The sequence below is a fragment of the Pollicipes pollicipes genome, unplaced genomic scaffold (genome assembly GCF_011947565.3).
Source record: "Pollicipes pollicipes isolate AB1234 unplaced genomic scaffold, Ppol_2.1 Scaffold_3447;HRSCAF=4054_pilon_pilon_pilon, whole genome shotgun sequence".
Classification (NCBI taxonomy): Eukaryota; Metazoa; Arthropoda; class Thecostraca; order Pollicipedomorpha; family Pollicipedidae; genus Pollicipes; species Pollicipes pollicipes.
The window spans coordinates 37,313,318-37,328,058 of NW_023596297.1; the positions used below are offsets into that span (position 1 = coordinate 37,313,318).

At 52.8% G+C, this 14,741-nt stretch overlaps 1 protein-coding gene across 1 annotated transcript in view; it reads left to right on the forward strand.

Moving 5' to 3' along the window:
- Window positions 1-3,705: 3,705 nt before the first annotated feature.
- Window positions 3,706-14,741, forward strand: part of LOC119092610 (putative fatty acyl-CoA reductase CG5065) — a 40,105-nt gene continuing 29,069 nt past the window's right edge. The window contains exon 1 of the mRNA XM_037215566.1: window positions 3,706-3,993. Within this exon, the coding sequence (XP_037071461.1) occupies window positions 3,805-3,993 (189 nt within the window). The 5' untranslated portion in view covers window positions 3,706-3,804. The remainder of the gene's footprint in view (window positions 3,994-14,741) is intronic.

Consider the following 14,741-nt stretch of genomic DNA (forward strand, 5'->3'; position numbering starts at 1 on the left):
CGGGCGATCTCCGTTTAAGCTATGGCCGATGTGGAGACCGTGTTGAAATTCACTGAGATAATAGGTGAAGCTTGCACTATTTAAGGGTTAAAAGGATCGATCAAGCTGACAGCATCTTAACAGTGGTTAGTCCTGCCAATAAAAACCGCTCTGAGCTTAAGATGCAGAAAATTGAGACGAACAGTTGCATAATGATGAGATAAGAAAGTTTCCGCCGATAAATTTACGGGCTATTCCGATAGAGCTGACGGCAAACAATTGGCCTCGTTTCCACTGATTCTAGTCTCCGTGAATTTCAGATTCGATGTCATATTGCCGAAGGGTCAGTGTCTAATGATAATCAAAATGCATTTGGGCGAGTGCTTTTGTGTCAGATGCAATTTACCAACTGTGATTTGTCGACGACGACTGTGATTTGTCAACTTGTCCCGTGTCAAGCAACTTGTGTCAAGTAAGCGAAATGCTTAAAAGATACACAACTAGCCAACATGCCTTTTCAACACTAATCAGATTGACGAAATCTTAACACACGCTCGGGTAGGCGGGGTAAAATTGACCCCCTCCAAAGGTTTTTTCCAGAATAAATTCTGACCAGTGCGGCGAAGCCGGCCTAAGCCTTACTTAACTGTGGAAAATTGAATAGCAAATCTTTTGATGTAAAAAATATATGCGTACCATGCAAGATCACTTATCTATGGCAGGTCAAAGACAAGCCACGGCTGTCAACGAAAGGCACTTCTAGGGAATCGTTCAATGTGATGCAACAACGGAATGTTAGACAAACCATACATATCTGACATGCTTTCTGAGGCAATAAACCAATTGATTTAGAATTACAATCACTTCTATTGACCTAGGGTCAGGTCTGAGAGTCGAAACGAATTTAAAGCTAATCTGTTTTTTACTCGAGAGCTTGGTTTTATGGAACACCTTCTGGAATTTATTTCGAGTTTATTTATGACAGGGACCGTAACAGACATGTCTCATGGACTTCCTTAAGGTCAGAGTAGGTCACCGACTTAAAATGACGCAGGTCAATATTTCGTTTTTAGGAACATGTACCCAACGTAATCCCTGATCCCATTCAAATGGCAAATTAGGAGCGCTCTCTTAGATATTTGGTCACCCTGGCCCTAATATAGGTCGAAAAGGTCGCTTACCTCATTGATCTTTTGCTCAGAACAGGTATCTAGCTTTACAGCGCTTGCATGAGGCGGTCTGGGGGCACTTGAGACACCAATCTGGAGGCTGACCTTCTTTGGCTTTATTTTTTTTCCAAGACCATTACCTACGAACCTTGAATTTTGACACAAGAGAGTTCACGTGCAGGTTAATCTTTCCTGTGAATTAAGTGTTTCTAGCTATCTTATTTTTTAGATCTCAGGAAGGGAAGGGGTCATATTGTTCTACGCCCATCCGAGCGAAGGGCAGCCAACCGGCCACCCGGACGCGTGTTAATGAGCCCATAAACATATTATGGGCAATAAACCCATGTTCACCGAATGCCAATTTCATGCAATGTTCTTTATTCGAATGCCATTTGTCGAAATGCTTTTCATTCAAATGCTTATTGCCGGAATGTTTTTTAGTCGAATGCCAATTGTCAATTTTTTACGTGTGCTTTCTTTTAAAATGGTCTTTACTTATATGTTAATTGGCCGAAATGTTCTTTGGCTAATGCTATCTACGGATAACAAGTGTGTTTTGGTCAAATGCTAATTAACCGAAATGCTCCTCAGTCGAATGCTGATTAGCTGAACGTTCAGTTGTCGTATGCTTTTGTCGGAATATTTTAACGGACTGTAGACAGAGCCCTCGCCCTGTGGACGTTTTCACAGTCCCTGTACGAGGAGAGGCTTCAGCAGCCCCATCAAGTTCTCGATAACCAAGCAACATAGGGTCACGGAAAACGGCATTGGGAAGCTTTCGTCAAATTGTTCCTTGCAAGTCTGACCGAACAATGGCGAATGAAAATTTTGCATGCTAAACCAGGTCCACTCTCTTGATGCCGCAAGAACAAAGCATGCTGCCGCAATACGGGACACGGCGCTGAATTGTTCTTAAGATATTCATCAAGTTGGCTCAAGTAGATATCTAGACATGTTACCTTTAATGTGTCGTTTCATATCAGAGAAGAGAATGTTTTTGCTTCCCTGGTCCTTCCAGCTACATCAAGAACAAAACAGGCTAAACAAAACCGAATTACTCCATCTCCTTAGCAATATCGGCTACACCCCACTAACAATGTTATCATTGCGTAACGTAATTCACAGGTCACCCCTTACGCTCTATGGACGGAATCACGTCACCTAATTTTATATCGTCCTCTTACCATTTCGACGAAAGAATTCGGCTGTTCGACTGCTCAACGAATTTATATTCGACTAATCGCTGTTCATCAGATTTACATGTCGGAAAAAAGGATTTGGCTACTTAACGATTCGGCGATTTTTCATCTGTCGAATATTTGGTTTTGGAATATAATCATTCATCGACACATTTTGGCTGACTAGTTTTCGGTAAATTAGCATTTCAACTGTCGTCGGTATCTTTTTTGACTTTAACGCGCACACTTTTTTAACGTGGCGGCAAACAGACATGGCGACAAAAAAGCAGTCGGGACTTTCACATTCGACGAAAGAGCATTCGGTTTAAGGCCATTCTGCAATATTGGAACCGGCTAATAATGCTACGGTGGAAAGGGCTACATGGTACCAAGTGGTACAAGATGAACGTGATACTATTAGTGGCGGGGCTAAAAAGAGAATGGGGAGGGGCGGCTCAACTGAGCATTAGAGGGGCCTCCAAAATACAACGTGATGCTCCTGGTAACGTCTAGCGTCCGTTTCTCCCCTATTCAGCTAAAGGCGCGAAACAAAGACGAGCGGCTGCTTGTCATGAGAGGATGATGATGACATCCGGCATCTTCATCCAAATTAGTCGAACATGATTTGCAAACTCACCTGAGCGTAACGTTACGTTCCCCTTCACTACCCTCACTCTTGTTGCGCCTCGGTTGTGTTCCATTAAAATACCCTTCCATGTCGTGCGTATAAGAACGGCATCATTCGCGAAACCTGTGTTGGAGAAGCGCAGCAATTGATTTTAAACAGAATGGTAAGTTGTTTTATATCGTGGAGTTTGTGTTATCGATGCCTGCTACCAGATGCTTTCAAATTGCTTCCAAATCGTATTAAAGATTTTCACGGATGAAAAGGTGACTTGATGGAAAAACACCAAATCTTAGTGAGAAAGATTGCCACGATATTGAAGAACCATTCGCTGTATTCGCAATACTAGCAAGGGGATATGGCTTAGCAGGGAACATGATTAAGCCTGCCCCAAAGTACACCAAGAAATGTGATTCTACTGGTTTTGACCAGCTTTTTCTCGAAGCTGAAGACTGGAGCCCCGTCATTAAACTGAGTAGGGAACTGCACCCTTGACTCCTAGTCAAACTACACTACCCGGCGATAAAGATATGCGATGCCGGAAGCCTGCACGGGTCCGGGTGGGGAGGTGGTTCACCGTCTGACAGGAAGGGCGCCTCCGCCAGGCGCGCCTCAGGGCGCTGACGCCGGTCTTACGATGACGTCACGATGCGATGACGGCGGTTGGATGTTTGCGTGCGGGCGGGGGGCGGCGGCGGCGGGGCGCGGACGACATCCTCGGGGCGGGCGCGGCCGCGACCAGTCGTCGGTTGGCCGGCAACTGTGAGGGAGCGGTCCGGGTGCGCGCGCCGTCAGCCAGTGGGCTCCGACGCCGAGGGAGCCGCACTCGCCGACAGCAGCTGGCGTTGCCACCATGGCTGCCGTCGCCGACTTCTACCGGGGCAAGGCGGTGCTCATTACGGGTGCCACCGGCTTCATGGGCAAGGTGCTGGTGGAGAAGCTGCTCCGCTCCTGTCCTGACGTCAAGACGCTGTACGTGCTGCTCCGACCCAAGGGCCAGAGTGACGTCACGGAGCGACGAGAGACACTGCTCAAGGCTCAGGTACGGCCCCCACTGCGCTGCGCCACTGCGCCACTTTCTAATCGCCCAAAGAACTTTCGAACCGCTTTTTGCGTGTGCTTGCAGGGAGCTCTAGTGATCGCGCCCCACCTTGTGTCCGAGTGCCGGAGCAGAGCGGAGGAGCACTGCCCGCCCGCCGTCGCCTCTCTCTCTCTCTCTCTCTCTCTCTCTCTCTCTCTCTCTCTCTCTCTCTCTCTCTCTCTCTCTCTCTCTCTCTCTCTCTCTCTCTCTCTCTCTCTCTCTCTCTCTCTCTCTCTCTCTCTCTCCCTCTCTCTCTCTCTCTCTCTCTCTCTCTCTCTCTCTCTCTTTCTCTCTCTCCCTCCCTCTCTCTCTCTCTCTCACTCTCTCCCCCTTTCCCACTCTCCTCTCCCTCTCTCTCTCTCTCCCTTTTTCTCTCTCCCTTTTCTCTCCTTCCCTCTCTCTCTCCTCTCCCTCTCGCTCTCTCCTTCTCTCTCCTTCCCTCTCTCCCTACTCTCTCTCCTTCTCTCTCTCCCTCTTCCCTCTCTCCCTCCCTCTCTCCCTCTCCCCTTCCACCCTCCCTCTCTCTCTCTTTTTCTCTCTCCTTTTTCTCTCCCTCTCCCCCTCCCTCTCTCTCTCCCCCTCTCTCTCTCCCTCTCTCTCCCTCTCCCTCCCTCCCTCCCTCCCTCCATCTCCCTCTGCCTATCTCTCTCTCTCTCTCTCTCTCTCTCTCTCTCTCTCTCTCTCTCTCTCTCTCTCTCTCTCTCTCTCTCTCTCTCTCTCTCTCTCTCTCTCTGTCTCTCGCGTCGGCGCTATCCGACGCGGTCGGCTGGCGGCCGGGCGACGGGCGCTCGCCGGGGGCGGCTAGTCGGTCACGCCGGGCCGCGCCGCTCCCGACAGACGGCAGAGCGGGGTGATCGCGCGATGGAGCCCGGACGAGCCGGCTGAGCCGATGGATGGACCAGCCCCGGTCAGCTAGGCTAAATCGCTCGGGGACCACCCTTCCGGTGGGACTGAAGCCTGCCGCGACAATAAGGTGACCTCCTATGAGCAGTCGAAGGTATTCTTGTATGCCGCGCAGGTGGGCGTCACCTGGCGTTGCGCTGACCCGAGACGTTCACGTTATGATAAGCGTGGACATCGCGTTCCGAGACGTTCACGCTGGGCGTTGCTTTGACTGGTCATCGCCGTTGCACGGCCGCCCCCTCCACGACTTGTTGGCAATGCAATCGCAGCTGCATCCATGCCCTGTGCCGTGCCGAAAGAACGACAGGCCAGTTCTGACTGAATGGTGGTCCCTTCTGAGGGTGCACCACGTGGACGTGCTGGCCAGCGGTTGGGGGCAGAGCGGTCCCTGGACCGCTGGTCTGGGCTCGGACCAGCGTTGCTGGTCGTCCGGACGGCCTGCCTGGACCGGGGAGAGTTGGTGCAACGCTTCCGCGAGGCACGTACCCTCCCACGTACCCGCCATGATTCGCACCCCGTGGTCCCGCCAGTTGTGAGGGGTACAGACGCCACCCCCAGCTGGGCTCTGGGGCCTGCACGGTGTGATAGCGATCTGACGGATGCCTTGCGGTCGTGTTGGCTCCGTTGGTGACGCCGCTATCGAGGGCCGGCGTATGCCCTTGGCAATTGATTTCCTGTTCAGGTGTTTTTGTCGTCATGTCTTTGCTGTTTTTCCTGCGTTGGGCAATGATGTCCGGGACCTGTCAGCGACCACACCGTGTCAGTCATCATCTGACCGGTCCGCAGACTGCGAGCTGTCGGCGTTAGATCTGTGATGCTGTCTTTGCGAGGATTTCCTCAGCTTTGTCCCGCACGGTTTAATGGTGTCTTCCAAAGCCTAAAGCGGAACTAAAAACGGACTTTGAACGCTTTAAAGCTGTGCATGTTCTAACAGGCCGCATAGCACACGTACGCAAGGTATGCCGAATGAAGCGCGAAGTGAACAGTAATAACTAATCTTTACATAGTTTATTTTTTTCTGCATCGGCCAGCTATTCCTTCCATTCCACGGATAGGTTATGTACTCTAGGTGCATTTGCATCACCTTAGCCTCAACTGCTTTTAAAAAGCAGTTGCTTTTAAAAAGCAGTTGCGGGTAACAACAGTTTTTAGGTAACAACTTTAAGATCGGTGAAATGAGAAGTCTTACTGATGGTTTCCAAAAACACTTTTAAATGACACCATGGGTACACTTTGTTCTGTCTGCTTGGCGGCACAGTAGGCGCGGCAAACCGCTCTTAGCCTTATTTGCTTCACGCGATGCACCACGCGCAACGAAGGCATTTGTCTCTGTATAGAGCTGATGCTCAGCAGTTCTCCTGATACCGGACCGTGGGGGGGGGGGGGGGAGGAGGAGCGAGGACGGGAAACCACGGCGAGGCTTAGCCAGGTCTCGTATCTAATCTGTGGCCAGAGACTTCACCACTGGCGTCCGCTTGCGTCCGGTCGCGTGTGATCACCCCCGGCTACGAATCCCGGCTGCCCATCGGCAACGCGGCCATCGTTGGGTATAACGAACACTATCTCCAGTAACCCACCACCGAGCACTGGTCGTCTCCCCCCCCCCCCCCCCATCACATGTGTTCATGCAGCCGACCTCTGCTCAGCTCTCAGAATCCTCCCTGCATCGCCCCTCGGCCATGCCCGCCCGGCGTTCAGTGTGCGTCTGGGGCCGGGCCGCGCCCGACCGGGCGCATTCGTTGGGCGGCGGCGCCGCTGGGCAGAGCCGCAGACTCGGGCAGAAATAGCCGTTCTGGGCGGCGAACGGCGGCCGGGTCAGCAGCCGGGTGCGCCGGCCCGCAGCTCCGACAGGCACGATAAACCTTGAGGCGTGGACTAACGCTCGCCTGCGGGGGCTCGAGCGAGGCGTTTCAGCCAGGCAACCAAGGTCACGTGCAACCAGGCGCGCAGGGCATCTAGCACGCACAGTGGAGGGCATCTGAGAAATACCCGCGGCGAAGGGGAAAATCTCCCCTTCCCCTTTCACCAGCTCAAGAACCGTAGGAGGTATAGAAACAAAAGGCTAGGGATAGATGGATGCGAAAGGGAACCACATTATGTGAAAAAATCGTGAGCGCGGCAAATATCTTTCAGTGTCAAATATGGTCAAATTTTAAACTTTCTGCGTGGTTTGAATTGTCATTCTTATTGATCGTTGGTCTGATTATGAGTAGACGTGCTGAAACTGGCCAAATACATTTTATTGATATGACGTACAACACTTTAAGGAAGTAATATCAATGTGCGACCTTTTTCACTGTGACGCTTTTATATCAGCAGATAAATTGTGACGCACATCATAGAATGCGGACCGGGAGGATGGTCGACGCAACCGATTTTCCGAAAAAAACGCTTAAGCTTGCAAACGGGAGGAAATGAAATATATACTCGCTTCGCTTCATAAGAGCAAACAGCACGGGTTGTGAACGCGTTTAGGGAACAGCCTAATAAAATCGCATGATTCTCATGACCTGAGGTACCTGTGTTTGTGACAGCCATGGGATTGGCCAAGGCTGATCTCATTAACCTGTGATGAACCCAATCTAAATTGACCTCCGTTACCCAATATGATCTTTGACTTATAACGCGTTGCAATTTTAATAAAAAGTCTCCCGCGTTGTCAGGAATATTGCCTTGAGCAGATGCAAGTATCTGGAGAGCATGAAATATAATTTTCTTGCCCTTTCTTTGGCTACATTGCTAGTTTTGTCTAACTGCAATGTGAAATTTTTGGGCTGGCTGTCTTTTCTTTGCCTTAAATAATGCGCTATGGTGTCTTTTTCAGGGAATAAGCTACATTGATCTGTCAGTTCACTTCGGAGATATTTACACACAAAAAAGATCGAGGGTCACCCACTTTTTTCACTGCGCCTGTCAATCAAAGATGCTGCCCGGAAGGAATAGTAAGCACATCAGCTCGAATTAACACGACAAATGCATTGGGCGCGTGTCATACCCAGCGGCTTCCGGTGCCGTCAGCTGTGCTCCGTTGTTCCGCCGTCGCTGACGCTGGTCGTGCGTGGCCCCGCCCAGTGTGGGCGTGGTCGCGCGCCGGCGGGCCAGCATCTTGGCCATGGCGTCGCAGCTCGTCAGCTGTCCGCCGCCGCCCAGCTGATGAGCTGCCTTGCCGACACGCACGCGGCGCGAGCCAAGCTGCCGGGAGCGCTGGTGCCGCCGGCGACCGGCCACAGGGCTCCGGCCTGTCTGCTGGGGCACCGCACCCGGCCGGTCTGCTGGGGCGCGGCGCCCGGCCTCAGGGCTCCGGCCCGTCTGCCGGGGCACCGCACCCGGCCGGTCTGCTGGGGCGCGGCGCCCGGCCTCAGGGCTCCGGCCCGTCTGCCGGGGCACCGCACCCGACCGGTCTGCTGGGGCGCGGCGCCCGGCTGGCCTGATGGCACACGGCGCCTGGCACGGATCGGCCCACCAGAGGCGGGGCTGTCGCCTGCTACCGATTGCCAGCCGGGGTCACTTTCGCTACAGTCATTGAAGGAGAAGGACGCCATGGGCGACATAAGCAGTGGCTACAACGGGGATTCGTTGATGACAAAGTAACAGTGGTCGCCCTTGGCTCGCTTGTGATATTCACAACAGTAAAGTAGGGACATAAGTTTAGATTCAAATAATAAAGTCAAAGCAGCATGCCAACCATTGGTTTGGTTTTCCTGCGTATCTAAAGCATTTTACACTGGCACACAAATGCATTCTGAGAGATCATTTGGCAAAATGTCAAGTAAACTGTAATAACTCAACAGATCCTTCAAAGGAAGCCTTGTAAAATCCCATAAGGTTCTGCGACAAAATTAAAAGGAATATCCAGGATCTGAACAGCTCCTTTGACAAAGTATCAAAAAATCCAAGCTTCCAGAAGACCCTTTAACAAAATTTCAAAAAAGATCCGGGCTCTCATAAGATACTTTGACAATTTTTTAAAAAGATCTAGAATCCAATGCATGCTTCAACAACATTCCAAAAAAGGCTCAAGACCCCAGAATATTTCGAATCCAGATCTTAAGGATCCAAATCTCAGTGATCCGACTCCGGAATGTTTTTTGAGATCACGTCACATGTCTGTCGGCTGCCCATTCTCCCCGTCCCTCGCCACCACCACTTCATCCTGCGCCCTGACGCACGTTTCCCCGCCGTGGTCACGCTGCGGCCATACCCCGTGAGCTGACTCCACAGTCGCGGCTGCCGGTCCCGCTGGTGGTGCTCCCGCTCAATCCCGGCCAGTGAAGGTCAGGTGGAGTCCCCGCCGTGGTCACGCTGCGGCCATACCCCGTGAGCTGACTCCACAGTCGCGGCTGCCGGTCCCGCTGGTGGTGCTCCCCCTCATCACCGCCCAGTGTAGGTCAGGTGGAGTGCTTTATAGGGTTAGCCTCGAAATGTGAATGAGTGCAGTGTGCTTACAATATTGTCCCACTCGGTGTTTCTTGCCTTCATCCACACGGGTACTGAGTTATCTGAGCAGCGCCATTGAGTTCTGACTGAGCAAAAACACAACACAAGACATGCATACACGTCGAGCAGTAGTCCGTACCACGTGTAAGTATCTCCCCAAATTTGAGAACCCATGCGATCTGTCCACATTTGTACGCTATCTGGCGTGCTCGCATTTATCTGCAGCAAACGTGGGGTTAGGCCGGTAACAACAGGAACCCCTACGTGGACAACCTGGGTTTGCCTCCTGACTGACACTTTTGCCTTTTAATGACGTCTAAAATCGCTAGCGCTCTATGAAAAGGCCGCACGCGAGTGTGCTTCCTATCCAATCATCATTAAGTTGTTAGGTGACGATGAATTTTTACCTGGACTGCCGTTCGGCACATATGCATGTCTTGTATTGTGTTCTTGTTCAGTCAGAATGCATTAGGCTTGCACAGATAACTTCGCAGCTCTGTGGATGAAGGCAAGAAACAAGTTGGACAATGCAACGCCTTAGTGTAGTGAACTGTTTCTAATATATGCGACAGTGAAACGATCTGAAATTTTGTTGCGCGCTCTATCACTGATTGTTGCGAAGTACACGGATCCATCAGAATCATTTGCTCTTTGGACTTCATCGCTTTAACTTCCCCGTCATGCTGTTTCTCAGTCACATCATAAACATTATGCTCCTTTGTCTGCTGGTCATAACGCTGTAGGAGCACGCGGCTTTGGAGGTGCGTAAATGATGGTCTAGAACCTGGGTGATAACGCCTCTGACTTTTGTTTGCTGCTGATGATGAGCACAGAGAATCTGTCTCTGGTTGTGAGCTTGTAACCTTAACAAGTTCGGCTAATACCACGCAACCGAGAGCTCTTCAACACGTCCGCTGCAATGCCGAGGGCATGTGGACCCAGTTGTTGTTATTTTCGAAGGCAGCGTTATTCATGACCGTCATTCGGCCAAAGCAGCGCAGTTTTTGTGCGTGTCTGTCAAAGCGATAGCATCGGAGGTCCACTTGGCGTCAGCCCTAGGGGTCACCTGTTGACTGGCGGTACACGGAAAAGCTTCTAATTAGCGTAGATTGCCGTGCGCTCCGCCTGGCAATGGCGGAAGTTGCCTGGCGAAGCATACGCCTTCCTTGTGTTTGTGTGTTCGTACCCTCAACGCGCACTAGTAACGTTGGAAAGGTGCGTGCATCATAATCAAGCAATGTCGCTATCCTATGGCATTCGTATCCACGCCCTCATACACTGGGACAATGTACTGTACAAGTCTGCATGTGTTACAGGTATCTTACAAGTTTGAACACCCTCGGAATTGGAACAAAAAACTGGGATACGCGGATGTATCAGGTGTGCCTGAGTGATATTCTCATTCGTTTTACATGCCAAGTACGACGCGTTTATGACAGCGCTACCGCATCAAAAGTAAGGTGGCACGCATGTCCCTTCATGTTTATGGTAATCATTTTTTCCAGAGTCACTCTTGTGTAGGCCGTCTCAAAGGTCAAAATGTTATAACGACCATCAAACTAGAGGTGACGACAGCACTGTAGCGCTGGCTCTTAGGATTCTAACACGAAAGTCCCTGAGAGACAAGCCGCTTGTGTTCGCACCGCTTTGACTACTCGCCTCCCTATGTTGCCTCAGTGCGTCGGACTGTGTGTGCGGGGGGAAGGGGGAGGGGGCTGCGTCTGTGTACTGAGTGGCACTCGGCGGCCTTGACACGGGGGCACCTTGGCGTCACCTGTTCACGGCGCACACTGGCCAGCTGTTGACAGGCACAGTCGGCCGGTGGTGGGCGTTTTTCGTCCCGTTCCAATGACTCCGACGTCAGTAGCGCTGTGCAAGGTACGCACAGGGGCGACCAGTCCACTTGTACGCCCAAAGCCGCTATCTAGCCATTCACGAGTGAAGAGACGGGTCTGAATGACGGAACGTGCTTGCCGCAGGCAAACCGGCTGCGTTGGCAATCTGCACCAGACTGTGGAGCCTGAATTCACCACAGGCGGAGGGCATTGTCTCCTCTACTTTTTGTGAATGCCTTATATTAGCCATGGAAGCGCACACAAATCGCCTTTTACCTATTTTTAGCGCCTTGCCAATTTCTGGGACGGTTGTACGCCTGCGCCAACGCCATTCAGACACCCTCACAGGTATGTTCTATAGAGGCCGCCTGCATCTAAACGCGCGCGCAGACGCGATACGGACGCGCCAGTGAACACATAAACACACTAAACGGCGGGCGTGGCCGCGGTCTGCACGCACCGACCAGCACACACAGCGGTCAATACAGCTGTGAGACAACCTCCAGTGTATACACCAGCACGACACGCAGCCGGTCTTTGGTAACGATGGGAACATGTTCCACCCTGGAGGTCGCTGTCATGCGAACTGTTCGTCTATTGGTGCCGAAAAACTGTAATGTTCCTGAACCGACAGTCTGGAATGCTGGCGACGATCGGCCCACCAGCGGGTTGCGTTTCCCTCGCCGCAGAGTCACACTGGGCCCGAGCTCAGAGTCACGAGTCACTTTTACCTGGCGCCGTCGTCAGCAGCCGGCCTGGGGACAAAGCGCGATCGTCATCGCGCCGTCGCAGCGGGTCAGGCCGCGCATGCGGCGCGAGCGGCCGGAGGAGGCGGGCCCGTGGCGCAACGATTGCCGCACGCCTGCGCCACGCGTGCGGCCGTGGATTTTCGCGGTCCGGCGTTTGGGCCGCGCCACGAGCGCGCCGCCGGCCCCGGCGGCCCGGCGAGCGGAGCGATGACCCACCCCGAGATGGGTTCGGTCACAGAACGATAGGACCTGGACCTGCGGAGGCGTGTCAAGGTCAGGCGTCCGCGGGTGGGGCGATTTGGCCCGAAGACCGGCCGCTCTGTTGCTGTTAACGTCGGGCCCGCTTGGCTCGGCGTAGCGTTTCTGCGGAAGGCCGTCTGGAGATCACCAGCGAGGCCAGAAATGGATCACGTACATCGATGGCCGGCGGGTGGCTCTTTCGGTCCGGTCAGCGGTGTCTGCTTTGGCCCGGCCGATGGTGTCTATGCGTTGGTTCCGCCGGTGGTGTCTATGTTTAGGTCCGGTCGGCGGGTGTCGGTTTCGATCCGGCCAGCGGGTGTCTGTTTCGGTCCGGTAGGCGGGTGTCTATTTCGGTCCGGCCAGCTGTGTCTGTGCTTAGGTCTGGCCGGCGGGTATCTGTTTAGGTCCAGTGGGCGGATGTTTGTGTTTGGGTCCGGCCGGTGACTGTCTGTGGTTGGGTCCGGCCGGCGGATGCCTGTTTAGGTCCGACCGGCGGTGTCTGTTTGCGTCCGGTCAGCGGTATCTGTGTTTAGGTCTGGTCGGCGGGAGTCTGTTTAGGTCCGACCGGCGGGTATCTGTTTAGGTCCGACTGGCGAGTGTCTGTTTAGGTCCGGCCGGCGGTGCCTACTTCGGTCCGACCAGCGGGTATCTGTCTAGGTCCGGCTGGCGGGTGTCTGTTGAGGTCCGGCCGCTGGGTGCCTGTTGAGGTCCGGCCGGCCGGTGTTTGTTTAGGTCCGGCCGGCGGGTGCCTGTGTAGGTCCGGCTGGTGGGTGTCTGCTTAGGTCTGGCCGGTGGGTGTCTGTTTAGGTCCGGCCGGCGGGTGTATGCGACTTCACCCGTTAGAGCATGTCACACAGCAGCCATTGTTTCGCAGCCGTCAAGTCCGACGCTACATTGAGTGGCCTGGCAGTTCACCGAGGGACGGCATCTCCGCCTTGTCTTACCGCAGCACTGCTGCCCGTCTGGACTCCCGTATGACAATCAATACGGGTCTGTGCGGCCTTCACCTCGGCAGGGTACTGTGTGTGGGGGGGGGGGGGGGGAGCAGTGGACGCGCCCGCTGCCCATCCCTTGGTACAGAATCATCCGCGAGGCGGCGCTCGGCCGCATCCTGGATCTTTACAGCGCACGCACATTCCAGAGGTATTGTACACTTGGCGGTTGAACGACCCCGCGCCCTTCAGGTTGTTTGTGTCCGTAGCCGGCCGTTTGCCTGGACGGGACGCCTGCGGTCGGTGTAGTATGTTTTGTTGCCACAAGAGACTCTAGCCATCCCCTTGGGAAGACGTCGCTCGAAATGTGCGGTCCGGCCGAATCCAGTCCGATGGTTGTGCGGTCCGGCCGAATCCAGTCCGATGGTTGTGCGGTCCGGCCGAATCCAGTCCGATGGCTGTGCGGTCCGGCCGAATCCAGTCTGATGGCTGTGCGGTCCGGCCGAATCCAGTCTGATGGCTGTGCGGTCCGGCCGGATCCAGTCCGATGGCTGTGCGGTCCGGCAGAATCCAGTCCGATGGCGGCTAGCTGGATTTGCGACCTCCTCCGAGGTTTGTAGCCTGGCTTCACCAGCTTGTTTGTGTGCATTTTCTTAGCGGGTGGCACTGGCTGTGACTTCGAAGAAAGTAGCCAGCCCTACGCAATTGATGTTCTGCATTTGCTTGAAGTGCCTTGACACGAACCGCACAAAGCTGGGTATCGAGTCATTGGAAGACGATGCATCACCAATCTTGCACCGCGTACTGAACCATCAGGTGTGCTAGGGCATTCATATTTTTATTCGATTGTCTTTGCTTGTTTTACGAGTAGACCTTCATAATATGCAAGCAGACACAGAACAAATAGCTTGAAGTTTGGGGGCTTTTCAATAACTTTTGGAATTAATCCTATCCCTTTTAGATCGATTATTTTTGCTTGTTCACAAATTTCCTGATAGCATGCGAACATTTCCAGTACATAGTGAGGGGACCATATTGTGGGGTTTCCTAACATTGAAGTCATATTTGCAAGTTTGAACTCGGTAGGAAGAAGAATCTAGGAATCCCAAGGATGGTGGCGACTCGCATGACAAGGGCGCCGCATGTATTCTTAGGTGCTCAGATGTGTCAAAAATAGATTTCTGATACGCAATATTTCATTTGGTTTTATTTAGTCAAAGTCACTTTTTGCCTTCAGATGGCCTTAGGCCATTTGCCTCGCGGTGCTCTCTAGGAATTTGAAGTTGTGCGTTTGACACCGAAGAAATATCGCGTCGTCACGTGCGAAATAAAATCACTCAGCTACCTTTCGCGATAATATCTTTCATATTTGGCAGGCTGCACGTGCATGTTACAGGCATGCTGACATTTGTTCTATGCGTGACCTCAACCAAATCTACCCGCGTCTCTGCCGAGTACCCCTATGACAGCATCGCTTACTGTTTGTCGACTGTCAGTTACTCAGTGCTAAGCAATGGAGGCAAAAAGGGACAAACTTGCCTCGTCTGCCTCCGCTTCGATATAAGCAGCCGGACGTGTCAAGAAATTTGTTATCACAATTTACAGAGTGACAT